At 43.4% G+C, this 21,906-nt stretch overlaps 1 protein-coding gene across 1 annotated transcript in view; it reads right to left on the reverse strand.

The window, feature by feature from the left end:
- Positions 1–4,592: 4,592 nt before the first annotated feature.
- LOC309567870 (indolethylamine N-methyltransferase-like) overlaps positions 4,593–21,906 on the reverse strand; it is a 55,780-nt gene continuing 38,466 nt past the window's right edge. The window contains exon 3 of the mRNA XM_082273378.1: positions 4,593–5,307. Coding sequence (XP_082129504.1) covers positions 4,869–5,307 — 439 coding nt within the window. The 3' untranslated portion in view covers positions 4,593–4,868. The remainder of the gene's footprint in view (positions 5,308–21,906) is intronic.

Consider the following 21,906-nt stretch of genomic DNA (forward strand, 5'->3'; position numbering starts at 1 on the left):
GCAACTCTACTTGGAACAAACTTGTGAGTTTCAATATAAGGGCTGGGTATATTGAGCTGTTTCACAGCCATACACATGTTTCTTCATATATACATGTATTCATATACATCGTTTTCTCTAGATACATGAATTACACCTGCTCCTGATGAGTGTTTTTACACGAAACGCGTCGAGCCTTTCATGAAGCAATTTTATATCATCAATTTTGTTTCATTATGTATTTTACTGTATTGTTATTTTACTTGTATTTATTGTTGACATTCATGTTGTTTAACAACATGCATGTACTGATGTTACCATTGCTTTGCCATTGTTGTACATCCATGTATTATCCATACCCTTCAATGCTGTTCTTCACATGTTTTGCTAGTACCATCATCCATCACCTTGGATACAAGTATAATAAAATGTGATTTACCATGATCTGTTTTGCTTATTATGGTTGCACAATTATCATATACCATGTGATGTTCACTTTTTTTTTTTTGTTATGTTTTCCTCACTAGCATATTGAAAAAACATGAACAAAAATAAATTGATTTTGTTGCTCCAGGGATAAGGTTTTGACAATTAGAGCCGGTTCACACTGAGGCGACGCGACTTCGGGGGGCGACCTGTGAAGTCGCGTGCACCGCTGTGCACCGCGACTTCGAAGCGACTTGCAGGGACTTCACATAATGGAAGTCTATGCAAGTCGCTCCGAGGTCGCCCCAAAGTAGTACAGGACCCTTTTTCTAAGTCGGAGTGACTTGTGTCGCTCCTATTAGAACGGGTCCTGTACTACTCAATGGACCAGGCTGACAAGTCGCGGCAGTGTGAAAGGGCTCTTAAACAAGGCCCGTTTGAAATGTTAGAAATAATAACTATGCAGTGCTCACAATATTCCGTCTTTTATATATTGTGAAAATGACTCTTTATTGTATACATTTTGTCTGATCAGCTGCACAATTTGTGTCCAGCTTAACCTCTTGCCGACTGGGCACAGTATATTTACTGCGGCAGTCAGCCCCGGCCAGGCAGAGTGACGTAGGTCTACGTCGCTCGCCTGTCACCGGGTTTTGAGCCAATAGCGGGTGAGCGCGCCCCGCTGAGGCGCGCGCCCGCCTCGGCTCGTTCACGGAGGAGTGCGGGCGTGTGACCGGCGGACCCGATGTCCGCCGGTCACACTACGATCATCGGTAGAGCGGGAGAAAGGCGGAGCGGCTTATGTAAACAAGCCGCCTGTCATTCTCCCCTGTGTAAAAATGGAGATCAGACGGTTCTACTATGTAGAACCGGTGATCTCTGTTTTTACACTAGTAGCCATGTCCCACTACAGTTAGAATCACGCCCCTAGGACACACTTAACCCCTCCCTGTCCAATACAGTTAACCCCTTCCCTGCCAGTGTCATTTTTACAGTAACAGTGCATATGTATAGCACTGATTACTTTAGTAATGTCACTGGTACCCCCAAAAGTGTCAAAAATGTCAGTCAAGGGTCCGATCTGTCCGCCGCAATGTCGCAGTACCGCAAAAAAAATCGCAGATCGCCGCCATTACTCGTTAAAAAAAAACCACCAAAAATGACAAAAATCTTTCCCTTTGTTAGTAAACGCGATAACTTTTGCGCAAACCAATCAAAATACGCTTTTTGCGATTTTTTTTTACCAAACATATGTAGCATAAAAAAAATTGGCCAAAAATGTTAAAAATTTTTGATTTTTACATTTTTTTGGGGAATTTCATATAAAAAAAAGTGAAAAATATTGTTATTTTTGCAAAATTTACGCTCTTTTTTTATAGCCATGATCAAAAAATTGCACAGGTGATCAAATACCACCAAAAGAAAGCTCTGTTTGTGGGAAAAAAAGGACGTTAAGTTAGTTTAGGTACAGCGTCGCACAACCGCGCAATTCTCCGTTAAAGTCACACAGTAAAAAATCGCAAAAAACCCCCTGGTCAGGAAGGTGGTAAAATCTTCCAGGGCTTAAAGTGGAGTTCCACCCATTTTTGGAATCTTAGATCTATGTAATCCCCTTTAAAATGGCTTTTACCAATGGAAACCTTTTTTTTTTTTTTTTTTTGCTAGTAAATACCTTAATTTCGGCTTTATTCCTCCTCTCCTCACTTCCTGGTCCGCCTCCGCCCCGCCTCCTCTCATTGAGTTGTAAGAGGAGGCGGGGCAAAGGCGGGGCAGAGAACGGCCTTAATACATTCATACAATGCAACTCAATGAGAGGAGGCGGGGCGGAGGCGGGGCAGGCACGGCTCAGTACAGATACAGCTACTGCGAGATTTCTGGAATTGAATACATCCCAGCAGACACTACGGATCGCCGAATGACGTCATCGCCGATCGGACCAGGAAGTGAGGAGAGGAGGAATAAAGCCGAAATTAAGGTACTTACTAGCAAAAAAAAAAAAAAAAAAAAAGTTTCCATTGATAAAAGCCGTTTTAAAGGGGATTACATACAGCTATGTATTCCAACCTATTAAAAATGGGTGGAACTCCGCTTTAAGTGGTTAACGACTTGCCGACCAGCCAACGCCTATATACGGCGGCAGGTTTCTGCGAATCGTTATACCTGTATGGCAGTTTGCGGACGCGATCCTGGGTTAGAAAACACCCCCTAGGCTCACATTACAGTAACAGTGCACATAGGTGTACGCCTATCACATTAGGGTGTGCACCTCAAAGCTCAAACACATGTGTGTGTGAATGTGTATATATACTGACAGTGTCAGCAGAGCAGTGGAGGCATCAGTAGGGCAGAGATTGGTGTCAGTAGCTTTTATTTGTAGAATTTTATTTTTTATTATTTTTTTACAATTTTATTTTGTTTTTACAAATTTTTAAAAAGCCCCAATAGGGGGCTTTGGTGAAATATCAGGGGTTTAAACAGGGGGAATCTACGCCACACAGGGTGATTAGGGTGTGCCTGGGCACACCTGGCACACCCTGTGCACACGCCTATGACAGTGCATATTTTTAGCACTAATTACTAGTAATGTCACTGGTCCCCATAAAGTGTCAAAAATGTCAGTTAGGGGTCCGATCTGTCCACTGCAATGTCGCAGTCCCGCTAAGAACTGCCATTACTAGTAAAAAAATAAAATAAAATAAAAAAGACAGATCTTTCCCCTAGTTTGTAGACGTGATACCTTTTGCGCAAACCAAACAAAATCCACTTATTGGGATTTTTTTTACCAAAAATATGTAGCAGAAAACAAACTTGCCTCAAATGATTAAAAAATTAGATTTTTAATTTTTTTTGGCGTGGGGACTGGGATGTTATATAGCAGAAAGTGAAAAGTATATATATATATTTTTTCAGAATTGTCGCTCTTTTTTTGTTTAGAGCGCAAAAAATAAAAATTGCACAGGTGTTTAACCACTTGCCGACTGCCTAACGCAGATCTACGTCGGCAGTCAGCCCCTCACAGGCAAATCGACGTAGGTCTACGTCGCTAGCCTGCGAGGGTCTAGGGAGCGAGCGCGTGCCCCCGGAGGCGCGCTCCCGCTCCCGCGCGGTCACGCACCCCCCCGCGCGTGTGACCGGCGGACCCGATGTACGCCGGTCACTCTGCGATCGTCGGGGGAGAGGGAGAAAGTCAGGCGGCTTGTGTAAACAAGCTGCCTGTCATTCTCCCCGGTGTATGAAGGATGATCATACGGTTCTACTATGTAGAACCGTTGATCACTCTTCATACATCTGAAGCCACAGCCAATCACAGTAGAAAGCACGCCCCTAGAGACACACACAGCCCCTCCCTCTCAAATAAAGTTAACCCCTTCACTACCAGTGTATTTTTACAATAACAGTGCATATGTATAGCACTGATTACTGTAGTAATGTCACTGGTAACCCCAAAAGTGTCAAAAATGTCAGTCAAGGGTCCGATCTGTCCGCCGCAATGTCACAGTACCTCAAAAAAAATCGCAGATCGCCGCCATTATGCGTTAAAAAAAAAAACAACAAAAATGACAAAAATCTTTCCCTTTGTTAGTAAACGCAATAACTTTTGCGCAAACCAATCAAAATACGCTTTTTGCGATTTTTTTTACCAAACATAGGTAGCATAAAACAAATTTTGATTTTTACATTTTTTTTGGGGGGAATTTCATATAAAAAAATGTGAAAAATATTGCTATTTTTGCAAAATTTACGCTCTTTTTTTGTTTATAGTGCGTGATCAAAAAATCGCACAGGTGATCAAATACCACCAAAAGAAACCTCTGTTTGTGGGAAAAAAAGGACGCCAAATTCGTTTAGATACAGCGTCGCACGACCGCGCAATTGTCCGTTAAAGTCACGCAGTGCCGAAACGCAAAATACCCCCTGGTCGGAATGGGGGTAAAATCTTCCGGGGCTTAAGTGGTTAAATACCACCAAGAGAAAACTCTATTTGTGGGAAAAACGGACATCAATTTTTATTTGTGTACAGTGTAGCACGACTGCGCAATTGTTCGATAAAATAACGCAGTGCCGAATCACAAAAAATGGCCTGATCATTAAGGGTGAAAATCTTCTGGTATAGAAGTGGTTAAAATGTGGTCAAATAAAAATTTTAGTTTTTTTGGTACACCGTGATGAACAGCTTTCATTTAGCAAATGTATATTTTTAGAAAAGAAACATTGCAGGACAGTTAGCAGAAGTATATTATAGATCATAATGTTTATTACAAGATTAAATCATCAATATTTATTACACCAGATTTTAAAATGAGTAATACATTTTGCCATGACAATATTTGTTTTACAATTTTGTAACTATTTTATTTCAAAATTATACTTAGAAATGTGTATTCATTTTCTACTTTAAAAATCAGAGCTTTGCTTCCACCTTGTGGTAAGTAGTGAGTAATGAACTGCCAACTATTCTTCACTTATACATCTTTGACCTTGCGTGCCAGGATGAAAATGCCAGAGGTATGATTGCAGATATCAAACATGGGTTTGTCAAACTCTCTAGGCAGAACTTCTAAGTCCTCAATAACAAAACCTGTATCAGTGATGACTTTTCTAAGGAAAGCTTCACTCAGATTTATGAGAGAGAACTGCTTGTTTCCACATCTAAATATGGTGCTCCCTAATATACTACCAATGATAAGGTGACCTCCTACTTTTATCAGGGAGGAGAGGTTTTTGATAACATTTCCATAAGCCACCTCATCTTTACAGGCACATTCCAGGCAGCCGATGGTCAGAACACAATCCGCTTTGGGTAGAATGAGTGGATGGAGAGGATTACTTTTGGTGACATCACAAGGTACCACTTTTTTCAGTGTCTTCCTCAGCTTTTCCTCCTTCTCAGCCAGCTTTCCACTACAAGAATAAAAAGTGAGATAGCGTGTAAAAAACAAGTCTGCTGTGTTGCACAAACCAACCTTCTATGGATTCTGGTAAAGTGTCACCAAATTATTTTGGATAGGACAAGGAGGACTATATCCATAGCTCCAGTGCTGTATCTTGGGCTAGGCCAACAAGGCCCAGGCCTAGGGCAGCACTTTGCAGGGGGGCAGCAAAAAAGCTGCACCCCACATGGAAAAAAAACAGCCTCCTCCTGGCTCTCACACGAAAAGGGTCCCCACCGGCTTGCTCTACACTTTTAGTATAGTGCCAGTCCTATGGGGCAAATCAGTCTGGCACCCCCATAAAGCAGTCACACTGCTACCTGCCAGTACTGATGGGCACTAATAGGCTTCACTGATGGCCACTGATGAGGCTGCACTGATGGGCACTGATAAGCTGCACTGATATGATGCACTCATAGGCTGCACTAGTGGCCACTGATCAGGCTGCACTTGGGGCCACTGATGAGTCTGAACTTATGGGAACTGATGAGGCTGGACTGATGGGCACTGATAGACTGGTTGTGGTCTGTGGTTTAACAGGTGTCAGGGCGAGTCATAAACAGGAAGGGGTGTGGCCTTTACAGGAAGAGGTGGGTCATATTTAAATTAGGGGCTGCACAAGTTTAGTCAGGCCTAGGGCAGCACCAAAGCTAAATACACCACTGCATAGCTCCCAACTGTCCCTGATTTAGAGGAACTGTCCCTGATTCTGAAGAATGTCCCTCTGTCCCTTTTTCCTTCTCATTTGTCCCTCATCTTGGTCTGATCTATATAATATAAAATGCGCTATTTATCTTTTAGAAAGTGTTTCCCAGTGCTAAACCTTTCATCCGATTTCTACATTGCTGCATTTGTAAATTCCAAAAGCCAGTGTAAAGAAATAGTAGTAAAAATGCACATGTGGGTTTAACCAATATTTTTTTTTTTTGTACAATTCTCCTTTAATTGGGGCGATGCAGGGGTGTCTCCTAAGTCTACATACTTTTACTAATAGGTGTCCCTCATTCCCATCTCAGAAAGATGGGAGGTATGTTATATCCCCTGTCAGTTTGCCCTTTGTGTCCCATTGGGGAGATTTCTCTTCACTTCCTGTCTGATAGCCAAATCAGGAAGTGAGAGCAAATCCCTCCAAAGTGAGGGAATCCCAGTATGTCACCAGATCTAGTGTCCCTATTGGAAGATTTCCCCACTATTCCTGTTCTGAGATCGACCCAACATTTGGGGTTTTCTTTTACTTTCGCTTTCAATGGTAACAGTAAACAAATAGAGAGGGGGAATCTCCCTAATGGGGGCACCGGCAGCAGTAAAATCCCAACAGGTGTTCTAATCGCTCTACACTCCATCCAAAACTCAAAAAATGCCTTTAGTGACACTTTAAGCTCCAAACTGGCCATTCAAAATGCACAAATAATTGAAAATTTATTCTATCACAAATTTGCTCCTACAGACCCAGTAGTTGAGACGTATGCTACCCCCGCTTTGGTAATACCAACCTTTAAGTCCTGCACTGGGTGAGTGCTCCACAAAGCGGCTCACCCAAAAAAAGAACAAGGTCTCCTATATAGAAAAGGTGAAAAATAAAGACTTCTTGTTAACTAGTAAATAGGATCTTAAGATCTCTTACTAGTTCATCATAAAAAAAATTAAAAAATAAAAACCAAACATTCAAAAACAGATTTGAACATAAATGTTATAAAACTGAATGAGTGCCACCTCTTCACTACCTACATTATTAAAATATCTTTATGTAGGTCTTCTATATCTCTGTTCAGCACCAAATCTTCTTTAGTGATGTCGCGAACATAAAATTCGCTGTTCGCGAACGGCGAACGCGAACATCGGCGAATGTTCGCGAACCGCCATAGACTTTAATAGGCAGGCGAATTTTAAAACCCACAGGGACTCTTTCTGGCCACAATAGTAATGGAAAAGTTGTTTCAAGGGGACAAACACCTGGACTGTGGCATGCCGGAGAGGGATCACACAAAAAAAAGTTCTTAAAAATTGTAATTTTTTGATAGAGAGCCAATTATTGGAAAAATTAAAAAAAAAAAAAAAAAAAGAATTCTTTGGATTTAGCATCTGGGGGGTCTAAAAAGTGTACCTGTGAAGTTTCAGCTCTGTAGCATGTCCGGAACCAGAAAAAAATACGAATTAGGGTTAGGGCTAGGGTTAGGGTTAGGGTTAGGTTTAGGGTTAGGGTTATTTTTATGGCTAGGCTTAGAGGGTTAGGGTTAGAGGGTTAGGGTTATGGTTAGAGGGTTAGGGTTAGGTTTAGTGTTAGGGGCTAGGGTTAGGGTTACGGTAAGATACTTAGGGTTAGAGTTAGTAGCCCTACCCCTACCCCTCTAACTCTAACCCTAAGCACTAAAAATAACCCTAACCTTAGCCCTGACCCTAACCCTAGCCCTAACCCTAACCCTAGCCCTAACCCTGATTCTATTTTTTTTTCTGGTTCTGGACATGCTACAGAGTTGAAACTTCACAGGTACACTTTTTAGACCCCCCAGACAATAAATCCAAAGAAATTTTTTTTTGTTGTTTTTTTTTTTTTTCCAATAATTGGCTCTCTATCAAAAATGTCAATTTTTAAGAACTTTTTTTTGTGTGATTTAGTGTCTAGGGGGTCTAAAAAGTGTACCTGTGAAGTTTCAGCTCTGTAGCATGTCCAGAACCAGAAAAAAAAGATAATTTTTCAGTAGAACAGGGATGGTGGGAACCCCTTTTACACCTATATGATCTTTTTTTTCTGGTTCTGGACATGCTACATATATATATATATATATATATATATATATATATTAAAAAAATACTCAAATACCAGCCCTCAAAGGGGCTTCTGGGGACAATATATATATATATATATATATATATATATATATATATATATATATATATATATCACAGAACAAAAAAAATTACACAAATACCAGCCCTCAAAAGGGCTTTTGGGGACAATATATATATATATATATATATATATATATATATATATATCACAGAAAAAAAAAATTACACAAATACCAGCCCTCAAAAGGGCTTTTGGGGACAATAGATTATATATATATATATATATATATATATATATATATATATCCAAAAAAAAACCTCAAATACCAGCCCTAGGAAGGGCTTTTTGGGGTGCTGTCCTTACAGCAGGAGTGTACCAAGAACACTGGCTAACAAGACCGGGAACTGTCCCCAGCTATAACAGCAGCACCAGCACTTTCCCTGCTCTCAGTAACACTTTATCTAAAATGGATGCTGCCCTTGCTTATTTATAGGAGGTGGGAGGGTGTGGGAGGGAGGTATGCTGATTGGCCTGGAATGTGTCTGCTGACTGTGATGTTCAGGGTCAAAGTTTGCCTCAATGATGATGTATAGGGGGCGGACCGAACATCGCATATGTTCGCCCGCAGCGGCAAACGCGAACGTTCGAAGTTCGCCGGCGAACCGTTCGGTACATCTCTATTTATATGTTGCACTAAATCCTGTATCATAATAATAATATAATAATGTTTATTATTTTATCAACCACTTCCATACCGGGCAAATTCTATCATTCCTCTCCTACATGTAAAAATCAGCATTTTTTTTGCTAGCAAATTACTCAGAACCCCCAAACATTATATATATATTAGCAGAGACCCTATGGAATAAAATGGTGGTCATTGCTATTTTTTATGTCACACGGTACTTGCACAAACAATTTTTCAAACACTATTTTTTTGGGGAAAAAAAAACACTTTCATGAATTAAAAAAAAAAAAAAAAAAAAACAGTAAAAAAACAAAACTGTAAAGTGGGCAAATTTTTTTGTATAATATGAAAGATGATGTTACTTTGAGTAAATAGATTCATAACATGTTACGCTTTAAAATTGCCCACACTCATGGAATGGCGCCAAAGTTCAGTACCTAAAAATCTCCATAGGCTGTGCTTTAAAAATTTTTAGATTACCAGTTTAGAGTTACAGAGGGGGTCCAGTGCTAGAATTATTGCTCTCACTCTAACATTCGCTAGGATAACCCACATGTGTGATCTGAGCGTCGTTTACATACGTGGATGTGACCTAGGTATGCGTTCGCTTCTGTCTGCGAGCACGACGGGGCAGGGGCGTTTTAATTTTTTGTTGTTTATTTTATTTACATTTTTTTTATTTTTACACTGGGGGAGGGGCCAGGAGAGTCGAAGAGGGACCCAAGAAGAGGAGGATCTGGGCTGCTCGGTGCAAAACCAACTGCACAGAGGAGGTAAGTATTACATGCTTGTTATTTTTAACAAAAAAAACCTGAGACTTTCACTTTAACCACCTCCTTCCCAAACCTATTCTGACACTTCGCTCCTACAAGTAAAAAATTTGAACCCCCAAACATTATATATTTTTTTTTTAGCCGATACCCTATAGAAAATAAATGGTGTGTGTTGCAATTTTTTTTATGTCACACGGTATCTGCACAGCGGTTTTTCAAACGCAATTTTATCAGGAAAATAAATATTCATGAATTAAAAAAAAAACGAAACAGTAAAGTTACCCCAATTTTCTCTTTCGTTTATTGATGGACACAGTTCCATATCTTCTTTGACCCTTGGGTTATGCTTCTCTCCATAGGAGTAGGACCAGGCGGAAACAAATTTGACTACGCCCCTAGGGCAGTCCTAGGGGGTTTACTTCCCACTTCCTGCTATAGGATCTCAGTTATTTCTGCCTAGTCAGGAGTAAGGATCTGGTTCCCTGCTGGGATCTCTGCTCCTGCCATTTTTTTCCCTTTTTAAATGGAATTTTTTTTTATTTTTTTATTATTTTCTGTTCCTGGGAGAATTACAATTAACTGGGCGATGCACTGGATATCTTAGGTGCATAGAGAATAGGTGCAGGTACTCCCCTCTTGTGAGTCACCTCTTGTCTCCACCCCCTACCCACCTCCGAGCGCCGTCCTTGGGTTCCACCCTCTTCCCACCTCCCAGTACACCCCCCTCTTTTAGAGAATACAGAACCAAGTTTTATGTTGTGGTTCTAGGTAATTTGTATGGAATTTGTTACCACTTCAGCCCCGGAAGATTTTACCCCCTTCCTGACCAGGCCCTATTTTGTGATTCAGCACTGTGTTATTTTAACGGACAATTGCGCGGTCGTGCGATGCTGTACCCCTTTTTTTTTACCACAAATAGAGCTTTCTTTTGTTGGTATTTGATCACCTGTGCGATTTTTATTTTTTGCGCAATAAACAAAAAAACGACGATTGTGAAAAAAAACAATATTTTTCACATTCTGCTATATGACATTCCCAAAAAAAAATTTAAAAATCAAAATTTTTTAACATTTTAGGCCAATTTGTTTTCTGCTACATATTTTTTGTAATAAAATCACAATAAGCATATTTCGATTGGTTTGTGCAAAATTTATCACGTCTACTAACTACGGGAAAGATTTATGTCATTTTTATTGTTTTTTTTTTTAATAGTAATGGCGGCGATCTGCGATTTTTTGCGGGATTGCGGCGGACAGATCGGACCCCTAACTGACATTTTTGACACTTTTGGGGGTACCAGTGACATTACTACAGTAATCAGTGCTAAAAATATGCACAGTTACTGAAATAATGACACTAACAGGGAAGGGGTAAACCCTGTGGGTGATCAAGGGGTTAAATGTGAGCCTAGGGGAGTGATTCTAACTGTGGGGGGGGGGGGTGTGGCTTCTGAGATGACCATAGAGACATGTGATCCTTTATAGAAGGATCACATGGGCTCTGTGATCATTCCAGGGAGAAGAACGGTCAGCTGTGGGAGCGATCGCGGGTTTCAGGCGGCAATCGGAGCCGCCTGATCCATTCATCAGCTTCCCCACTGACCAGCGAGGGCAGGAGCTCGCCCCTTAGACTCCCGAGAGTGAGCACCGTACATGTTCAGGCGATTTGCCTGGGAGCATCGGAAGGAGTTAATGATAACTAGAAAAGCAGTAAAATAGATCCCCTGGAATGGGCAACAAAACTCTCCCCCCCCCCCCCCAGCAACAATTAATCTTCTCCTGCAACAACAGAAAAAAACAGTAAAATAGATCCCCTGCAATCAGCACTGCAATCAGCAACAATAGATCCCCAACAACTATAGCCCCCAGCAACAATAAATCCTCCCCTGCAACAATAGACCCCAGCAACTATAGCACCCCAGCAAAAATGAATCCTCCTGTGCAGCAATAGACCCCCCCAACAATAATAGTTCACCCAAGCAACAATAAATCCTCCACTATCACAATAGCCCCGCCCACAACAAATTCACTCCAGCAACAATAGATCCCCCAGCAGCCAGCATCAATAGGCCCTTCAGCTCACCCCACTGACCCCAGCACCCCTTTGCCATTGCATACATTCAGACTGGAGGTTCCGGAACTGCGTTCCCAGGCGTTCCCGCTGAAAAGAAGCCCTGATAATATAATTGCATGCTCATCATAAGTAAGTACCATTTAGGTCATTTGGTCCATGTGAGCAGTTGGTAGTGGTGGGGCTGTCAGATCTGGCAGGAGAAGCTGAGAATGCTGCATTGTGTCCCTGGAATTCTGCACATCGATCTGGAGTGGATCCAGAACGCACCAGCGGGTGGATGTGACGTCGAGAGGACGCCTCAGTGAGAGATATCAGCAGGCTACGTGCTCAAAGCCGACTTCTCCTACAGGCGCTTTCTCTTCTTTTTCTTTATTTTGGATATTTTTATTTACATACTGTCACCAATCAGTGTCCCTAATCACCACCACCCACTCACAGTGTCCCCAATCACCACCACCCACTCACAGTGTCCCCAATCACCACCACCCACTCACAGTGTCCCCAATCACCACCACCTACTCACAGTGTCCCCAATCACCACCACCCACTCACAGTGTCCCCAATCACCACCACCCACTCACAGTGTCCCCAATCATCACCACCCACTCACAGTGTCCCTAATCACCACCACCCACTCACAGTGTCCCTAATCACCACCACCCACTCACAGTGTCCCTAATAACCAGTGATGGAAGTAACTGCGTTTAAGTAAACGGCGTTACTTAACGCAGTTACTTTTTAGGGTAACGAGTAATCTAACTGATTACCCGTTCCCTCCTGTAACGCCGTTGCCGCTACTTTTGGCTGCGTTACCGCAATTACATCTACCGCCACTAGATGGCAGTAGATGTAATTGTAATTCCCCCTCTCCTCTATGACCGCTGTCTGCGGTACAGGAAAGAGAAGAGGAGGAGACTCAGACAAGGTACAGGGATTGGCAATGTGTCCGTACACGGACACCGGTGTCGGTGAGCAGTCTTTGCAGGGTCCGCGGCGGCGGCACAGTCAGTGACAGTCACAGCTGACTTCCACCTCCCATGCCTCTGCCTGTTGGTTGGTAGGACCGTGCCGGTATCCTAGCCAATCAGGTGCACTACTGCTCAAGTTGCACCTTGCGCATTGGTTGCCCCGCCCCCCAGGCTCTGAGTCCTTCAGAGCGGAGGACTCAGAGAAGGATAACGGAAGCAACTTCCAAGTTCTTCCTCTAACCTGCTGCCCGTGCCTGCCATGCCCGCCGCCGGTCTCAGCATTGCACAGTGTGTCCAACCCGCCCGGGTCCCAGCTTCTCATGAGAGATGTAAGTCAACTCTTCATTCGTTCTGCACTGTGAGTGTGTGTCCTCCTATAACAGCAAAACCAGAACTTTAAAAACAATCATTAAAGGAGATCTTTGGGGGACTCTGCCTTGCCTGCTCTAAAGTGGGATATATGGGGGACCCTGCCTGGCCTGCTCTAAAGTGGGATATATGGGGGACCCTGCCTGGCCTGCTCTAAAGGAGAATCTATGGGGGAACTTTGGGGACGCTGGCCTGCTCTAAAGATGGATCTATGGCGACCCTGTTCTAAAGAGGGATCTGTGCCATAGATCCCCCTTTAGAGCAGGGTCCCTTATAGATCCCCTTTAGAACTTGGTCCCCCTAGATCCCCTTTAGAACAGGCCCTGGGGCCCTATAGATCCCCCTTTGGAGCAGGGTACTCATAGATCCCCCTTTAGAGCAGGGTCCCCATAAATCCCCCTTTAGAGCAGGGTCCCCATAGATCCCCCTTTAGAGAAGGGTTCCCATAGATCCCCCTTAGAAAGGGTTCCTCATAGATCCCCCTTGAGAGCAGGGTCCTCATAAATCCCCCTTTAGAGCAGGGTCCCCATAGATCTCCCTTTAGAGAAGGGTCCCCATAGATCCCCCTTAGAAAGGGTTCCTCATAGATCCCCCTTGAGAGCAGGGTCCTCATAAATCCCCCTTTAGAGCAGGGTCCCCATAGATCCCCCTTTAGAGAAGGGCCCCCATAGATTCACCCTTAGAAAAGAGTCCTCATAATCCCCTTTTAGAGCAGGGTCCCCATAGATCTATGGGGACCCTGCTCTAAAGGGGGATCTATGGGGACCCCTCCCTAAAGGGGGATCTATGGGGAGCATGGCCTGCTCTAAAGGGGATCTTTGGGGGACCCTGCTCTAAAGGGGGATTTATGGGGACCCTGCTCTAAAGGGGGATCTATGGGGACCCTGGTCTGTTCTAAAGGGGGATCTATGGGGACCCTGCTCTAAAGGGGGATTGATGATGACCCTGGCCTGCTCTAAAGTGGGATCTATGGGGACCCTGCTCTAGTGTCCCAGTACCAGTGTGCCACACCGCCACCACCAGTGTTCCACACCGCCACCACCACCAGTGTGCCACACCGCCACCACCACCAGTGTACCACACCGCCACCACCACCAGTGTGCCACACCACCACCACACTGCCACCGCCATTTCAGGCAGCAGGTACCAAAAAACAAAACAAAATACAGTTACTCACAGTTAGGAGGACTCAGGACTCAGACCCCCACAGTGTGCCACACCGCCACCACTATTAAAGATCTTATAGAACGTAATTGCATTATAGAATAGTAAAAAAAAGTCGCAGTTACTTTGCTGAGTAACTAATTACTTTTTCAATGTGGTAACTGAGTCACTAACTCAATTACTTTTTGGTAGAAGTCATTTATAACTGTAACTAATTACTTTTTTAAAGTAAGATGAGCAACACTGCTAATAACCACCACCCACTCACAGTGTCCCCAATCACCACCACCCACTCACAGTGTCCCCAATCACCACCACCCACTCACAGTGTCCCCAATCACCACCACCCACTCACAGTGTCCCAAATCACCACCACCCACTCAGTGTCCCCAATCACCACCACCCTCTCACAGTGTCCCCAATCACCACCACCCACTCACAGTGTCCCCGTTCACCACCACCCACCCACAGTGTCCCAAATTCCCTGGCAATGGCATTATTACAGTAACAGTGAATATTTTTAGCATGCAGTCCTGCATAAAATCGTAGATCGCCACCATTACTAGTAAAAAAAAAGAAAACAATAAAAAATGACATAAATCTTTCCCGTAGTTAGTAAACATGATAACTTTTGCGCAAACCAATCAAAATTTGTTTATTGCGATCTTTTTTTAACCAAAAATATGTAGCAGAACACAAATTGGTCTAAAAGGTTAAAACATTTTTTTTTTTTGGAATGTTATATAGCAGAAAGTGAAAAATATATATTTTTTTTCAAAATTGTCGCTATTTTTTTGTTTATAGCGCAAAAAATAAAAATTGCACAGGTGATCAAATACCACCAAAAGAAAGCTCTGTTTGTGGGGAAAAAAAGACATCAGTTTCGTTTGGGTACAGCATCGCACGACTGCACATATGTAAGTTAAAGCAACGCAGTGCCAAATCGCAAAATAGAACCTTGTCATTAAGCAGCAAAATCTTCCGGTCCAGAAGTGGTTAATCATCGCTCCCCGTTTCCATGGTTACAGAGAGGGGGGAATGACGTCAGTTCCTCTCTCTCTGAACAGGGCAGCCATTGTTGCTGGCCGCATCGCTCCCGGCCTCCACGATGGGACCGAAGAGGCGGCTGGAGGGGGATGGAACCCCCTTCTGCCACCCGCAGAAGTGATTGAGTGGCTAATTCGCCACCTGGATCACTTCTGCATTGTAGAGAATCTCCTGCTGTAAACAATGGTACCGGGATAATGGATGTAGGTGCAGGCATCATCCCAGTATAACCATTGAAACCCAAAGACGTACAGGAAAGTCCTTTAGTGGGAAGTGGTTAAATATTCATCAGCTCTAAAATGTGCATTTGGAAAAAAAAAAACAGGAAAAAGGCTTTTGTGGTTTTAAAAACTTGGGCAGGAGGTGAGACGACATCCGGGTGGAGACTTGGATTTTGGGGCCCCTTTTCTGTGCTCTTTGGTGCGCTGAGTTGACTGGGCGTTGTCCTCCAACTCGTGTGCTTTGTACATGGTATCATTCCACCATGGCTTTCTGGTGCACTGAGTTGCTGCTGAGCATTGTGCTCCAACTTCTGTGCTTGCACATGGTATCATTTCATTCCACCATGGCTTTCTGATGCGCTGAGTGAGACTTGGATTTTGGGGCCCCTTTTCTGTGCTCTTTGGTGCGCTGAGTTGACTGGGCGTTGTCCTCCAACTCGTGTGCTTGTACATGGTATCATTCCACCATGGCTTTCTGGTGCACTGAGTTGCTGCTGAGCATTGTGCTCCAACTTCTGTGCTTGCACATGGTATCATTTCATTCCACCATGGCTTTCCAATGCGCTGAGTCACTGGGAGAATTGCCTTCCAACTTCTGTGCTTGCACATGGTATCATTTCATTCCACCATGGCTTTCCGATGCGCTGAGTCACTGGGAGAATTGCCTTCCAACTTCTGTGCTTGCACATGGTATCATTTCATTCCACCATGGCTTTCCGATGCGCTGAGTCACTGGGAGAATTGCCTTCCAACTTCTGTGCTTGCACATGGTATCATTTCATTCCACCATGGCTTTCTGGTGCACTGAGTTGCTGCTGGGCATTGTGCTACAATTTCTGTGTTTGCACATGGTATGATTTCACCATAGCTTACACTGTATCTGCCAACCACAGCCCATGCTCTACCAACTGCACTAAATACTAACGAAACCAATATTGTATATATGCCCCCCCATTTACAAAGCTTTCCAACTTATGGAGACAAATTTGAAACCAACATTAAAATCTTTCTTATTGGCTTGTGTATCACTTCCCAATCCTTCCAGCTCTATAAACCGTCCAGAAACCCAAATTATTTGCATTCTACCAACCCTGAGCTGACAAAACCCATTACCCAGAATCCTTTGCGAAGATATGCAAATGAGCAGGTGCATCCAGCTAACTGATAACTGTCACCAGTGTGCTTATGGCAGCACTCCGCCCCAACCAGCCTGTTTTCAAACAGCTGCTGCTGTAACTGACCACGTGCGGCACCATGGCAACGGCAGGTCTGATCAGAGAATTAGATGGTTCCTTCCTCAGCTGGGAATGATCGGAGGGTCTGTATTCCTTCTATCAATTCACAGAGATTATCAGATATTTTTAATCAAAAATCCTGCCCCCTCCTGGCTGTCATTTACATTGCGCTTCCATGGGGTGTACAGTAAACCCCCGCTCCATCGCGGTTCAGTTTTTGAGGTCCCGATATGTTGCGTTTTTTTTTGTAATGTTATTTTACTATATAAATCATTAAAAATGAAATATTTTTGTGTTTTCCGTAGCTCTTGCTATGCCTCTCAGTATCTTTTATGTGTTTAAATGAGTTTCTATTGTTTTAAAAGTGTGTTTAAAGACCTTAAAATGCTTTTACACGTACAGTGACAGTAAAAAAAACATGCCTACAATGCATTTTAATAGGGTTTTTCTATTTCGCGGATTTTCACTTTTCACGGCTGGGTCCGGAACGTAACCCCCGCAATGGAGGGGGGTTTACTGTACATGGAGGAGAGCTGTTTGGGGATGGTGATTAACCCTTTTACTGCCGCTGACATACGCCATACGTCAGCAGCAGTAGGGTGGGGGGGGGGTTTACACACTGTTGGCTGCCAGATGGAAACGGTCGTGCGGCTGTGCACTTTCACACACCTTGGCAGCACTGGAGAGCACCAGCAGGGGGCGTCAGAGGAGGAGGATCGGGGCTGCTCTGTGCAGTACCATTGCATAGAGCAGGTAAGTATAACGTGTTGCCCTAACGTTGTATAGCGCTGCGCAAACTGTTGTCACTAAATCCTGTATAATCATAATAATAATAATAATATAATAATGTATATTATTTTTAAAAAAGTTTATCCTTTAAAACCACCTTAATTCATGTGAATGTGTATTTAATTTCTTGATGCAAATGTTGAGCTCTTCTGTAACAACAACAAAAATAACTCCTTTATAGATTGTTTTAATGAGAATTTAGGTGATAATAAAATCAAGATTTTTAGAAAAAAAATAATTGGATTTATATGTTGCACTAAATCCTGTATCATTATAATAATATAATAATGTTTATTATTTTATCAACCACTTCCATACCGGGCAAATTCTATCATTCCTCTCCTACATGTAAAAATCAGCATTTTTTTTGCTAGCAAATTACTCAGAACCCCCAAACATTATATATATATTAGCAGAGACCCTATGGAATAAAATGGTGGTCATTGCTATTTTTTATGTCACACGGTATTTGCACAAACAATTTTAAAAACACTATTTTTTGGGGGAAAAAAAAATCCTTTCATGAATTAAAAAAAAAAAAAAAAAAAACAGTAAAAAAACAAAACTGTAAAGTGGGCAAATTTTTTTGTATAATATGAAAGATGATGCTAGTTTGAGTAAATAGATTCATAACATGTTACGCTTTAAAATTGCCCACACTCATGGAATGGTGCCAAAGTTCAGTACCTAAAAATCTCCATAGGCTGTGCTTTAAAAATTTTTAGATTACCAGTTTAGAGTTACAGAGGGGGTCCAGTGCTAGAATTATTGCTTTCACTCTAACATTCGCTAGGATAACCCACATGTGTGATTTGAGCGTCGTTTACATACGTGGATGTGACCTAGGTATGCGTTCGCTTCTGTCTGCGAGCACGACGGGGCAGGGGCGTTTTAATTTTTTGTTGTTTATTTTATTTACATTTTTTTTATTTTTACACTGGGGGAGGGGCCAGGAGAGTCGAAGAGGGACCCAAGAAGAGGAGGATCTGGGCTGCTCGGTGCAAAACCAACTGCACAGAGGAGGTAAGTATTACATGCTTGTTATTTTTAACAAAAAAAACCTGAGACTTTCACTTTAACCACCTCCTTCCCAAACCTATTCTGACACTTCGCTCCTACAAGTAAAAAATTTGAACCCCCAAACATTATATATTTTTTTTTAGCCGATACCCTATAGAAAATAAATGGTGTGTGTTGCAATTTTTTTATGTCACACGGTATTTGCACAGCGGTTTTTCAAACGCAATTTTATCAGGAAAATAAATATTCATGAATTTAAAAAAAAACGAAACAGTAAAGTTACCCCAATTTTCTCTTTCGTTTATTGATGGACACAGTTCCATATCTTCTTTGACCCTTGGGTTATGCTTCTCTCCATAGGAGTAGGACCAGGCGGAAACAAATTTGACTACGCCCCTAGGGCAGTCCTAGGGGGTTTACTTCCCACTTCCTGCTATAGGATCTCAGTTATTTATGCCTAGTCAGGAGTAAGGATCTGGTTCCCTGCTGGGATCTCTGGTCCTGCCATTTTTTTCCCTTTTTAAATGGAATTTTTTTTTATTTTTTTATTATTTTCTGTTCCTGGGAGAATTACAATTAACTGGGCGATGCACTGGATATCTTAGGTGCATAGAGAATAGGTGCAGGTACTCCCCTCTTGTGAGTCACCTCTTGTCTCCACCCCCTACCCACCTCCGAGCGCCGTCCTTGGGTTCCACCCTCTTCCCACCTCCCAGTACACCCCCCTCTTTTAGAGAATACAGAACCAAGTTTTATGTTGTGGTTCTAGGTAATTTGTATGGAATTTGTTACCACTTCAGCCCCGGAAGATTTTACCCCCTTCCTGACCAGGCCCTATTTTGTGATTCAGCACTGTGTTATTTTAACGGACAATTGCGCGGTCGTGCGATGCTGTACCCCTTTTTTTTTTACCACAAATAGAGCTTTCTTTTGTTGGTATTTGATCACCTGTGCGATTTTTATTTTTTGCGCAATAAACAAAAAAACGACGATTGTGAAAAAAAAACAATATTTTTCACATTCTGCTATATGACATTCCCAAAAAAAAATTTAAAAATCGAAATTTTTTAACATTTTAGGCCAATTTGTTTTCTGCTACATATTTTTTGTAATAAAATCACAATAAGCATATTTTGATTGGTTTGTGCAAAATTTATCACGTCTACTAACTACGGGAAAGATTTATGTCATTTTTATTGTTTTTTTTTTTAATAGTAATGGCGGCGATCTGCGATTTTTTGCGGGATTGCGGCGGACAGATCGGACCCCTAACTGACATTTTTGACACTTTTGGGGGTACCAGTGACATTACTACAGTAATCAGTGCTAAAAATATGCACAGTTACTGTAATAATGACACTAACAGGGAAGGGGTAAACCCTGTGGGTGATCGAGGGGTTAAATGTGAGCCTAGGGGAGTGATTCTAACTGTGGGGGGGGGGGGGGTGTGGCTTCTGAGATGACCATAGAGACATGTGATCCTTTATAGAAGGATCACATGGGCTCTGTGATCATTCCAGGGAGAAGAACGGTCAGCTGTGGGAGCGATCGCGGGTTTCAGGCGGCAATCGGAGCCGCCTGATCCATTCATCAGCTTCCCCACTGACCAGCGAGGGCAGGAGCTCGCCCCTTAGACTCCCGAGAGTGAGCACCGTACATGTTCAGGCGATTTGCCTGGGAGCATCGGAAGGAGTTAATGATAACTAGAAAAGCAGTAAAATAGATCCCCTGGAATGGGCAACAAAACTCTCCCCCCCCCCCCCAGCAACAATTAATCTTCTCCTGCAACAACAGAAAAAAAACAGTAAAATAGATCCCCTGCAATCAGCACTGCAATCAGCAACAATAGATCCCCAACAACTATAGCCCCCAGCAACAATAAATCCTCCCCTGCAACAATAGACCCCAGCAACTATAGCACCCCAGCAAAAATGAATCCTCCTGTGCAGCAATAGACCCCCCCAACAATAATAGTTCACCCAAGCAACAATAAATCCTCCACTATCACAATAGCCCCGCCCACAACAAATTCACTCCAGCAACAATAGATCCCCCAGCAGCCAGCATCAATAGGCCCTTCAGCTCACCCCACTGACCCCAGCACCCCTTTGCCATTGCATACATTCAGACTGGAGGTTCCGGAACTGCGTTCCCAGGCGTTCCTGCTGAAAAGAAGCCCTGATAATATAATTGCATGCTCATCATAAGTAAGTACCATTTAGGTCATTTGGTCCATGTGAGCAGTTGGTAGTGGTGGGGCTGTCAGATCTGGCAGGAGAAGCTGAGAATGCTGCATTGTGTCCCTGGAATTCTGCACATCGATCTGGAGTGGATCCAGAACGCACCAGCGGGTGGATGTGACGTCGAGAGGACGCCTCAGTGAGAGATATCAGCAGGCTACGTGCTCAAAGCCGACTTCTCCTACAGGCGCTTTCTCTTCTTTTTCTTTATTTTGGATATTTTTATTTACATACTGTCACCAATCAGTGTCCCTAATCACCACCACCCACTCACAGTGTCCCCAATCACCACCACCCACTCACAGTGTCCCCAATCACCACCACCCACTCACAGTGTCCCCAATCACCACCACCTACTCACAGTGTCCCCAATCACCACCACCCACTCACAGTGTCCCCAATCACCACCACCCACTCACAGTGTCCCTAATCACCACCACCCACTCACAGTGTCCCTAATCACCACCAACCACTCACAGTGTCCCCAATCACCACCACCCATTCACAGTGTCCCCAATCACCACCACCCACTCACAGTGTCCCCAATCACCACCACCCACTCACAGTGTCCCTAATCACCACCAACCACTCACAGTGTCCCTAATCCCCACCACCTACTCACAGTGTCCCCAATCACCACCACCCACTCACAGTGTCCCTAATCACCACCACCCACTCACAGTGTCCCTAATAACCAGTGATGGAAGTAACTGCGTTTAAGTAAACGGCGTTACTTAACGCAGTTACTTTTTAGGGTAACGAGTAATCTAACTGATTACCCGTTCCCTCCCTGTAACGCCGTTGCCGCTACTTTTGGCTGCGTTACCGCGATTACATCTACCGCCACTAGATGGCAGTAGATGTAATTGTAATTCCCCCTCTCCTCTATGACCGCTGTCTGCGGTACAGGAAAGAGAAGAGGAGGAGACTCAGACAAGGTAGAGGGATTGGCAATGTGTCCGTACACGGACACCGGTGTCGGTGAGCAGTCTTTGCAGGGTCCGCGGCGGCGGCACAGTCAGTGACAGTCACAGCTGACTTCCACCTCCCATGCCTCTGCCTGTTGGTTGGTAGGACCGTGCCGGTATCCTAGCCAATCAGGTGCACTACTGCTCAAGTTGCACCTTGCGCATTGGTTGCCCCGCCCCCCAGGCTCTGAGTCCTTCAGAGCGGAGGACTCAGAGAAGGATAA

The sequence above is a fragment of the Pelophylax lessonae genome (genome assembly GCF_965119305.1).
Source record: "Pelophylax lessonae genome assembly, chromosome: 12".
Lineage (NCBI taxonomy): Eukaryota > Metazoa > Chordata > Amphibia > Anura > Ranidae > Pelophylax > Pelophylax lessonae.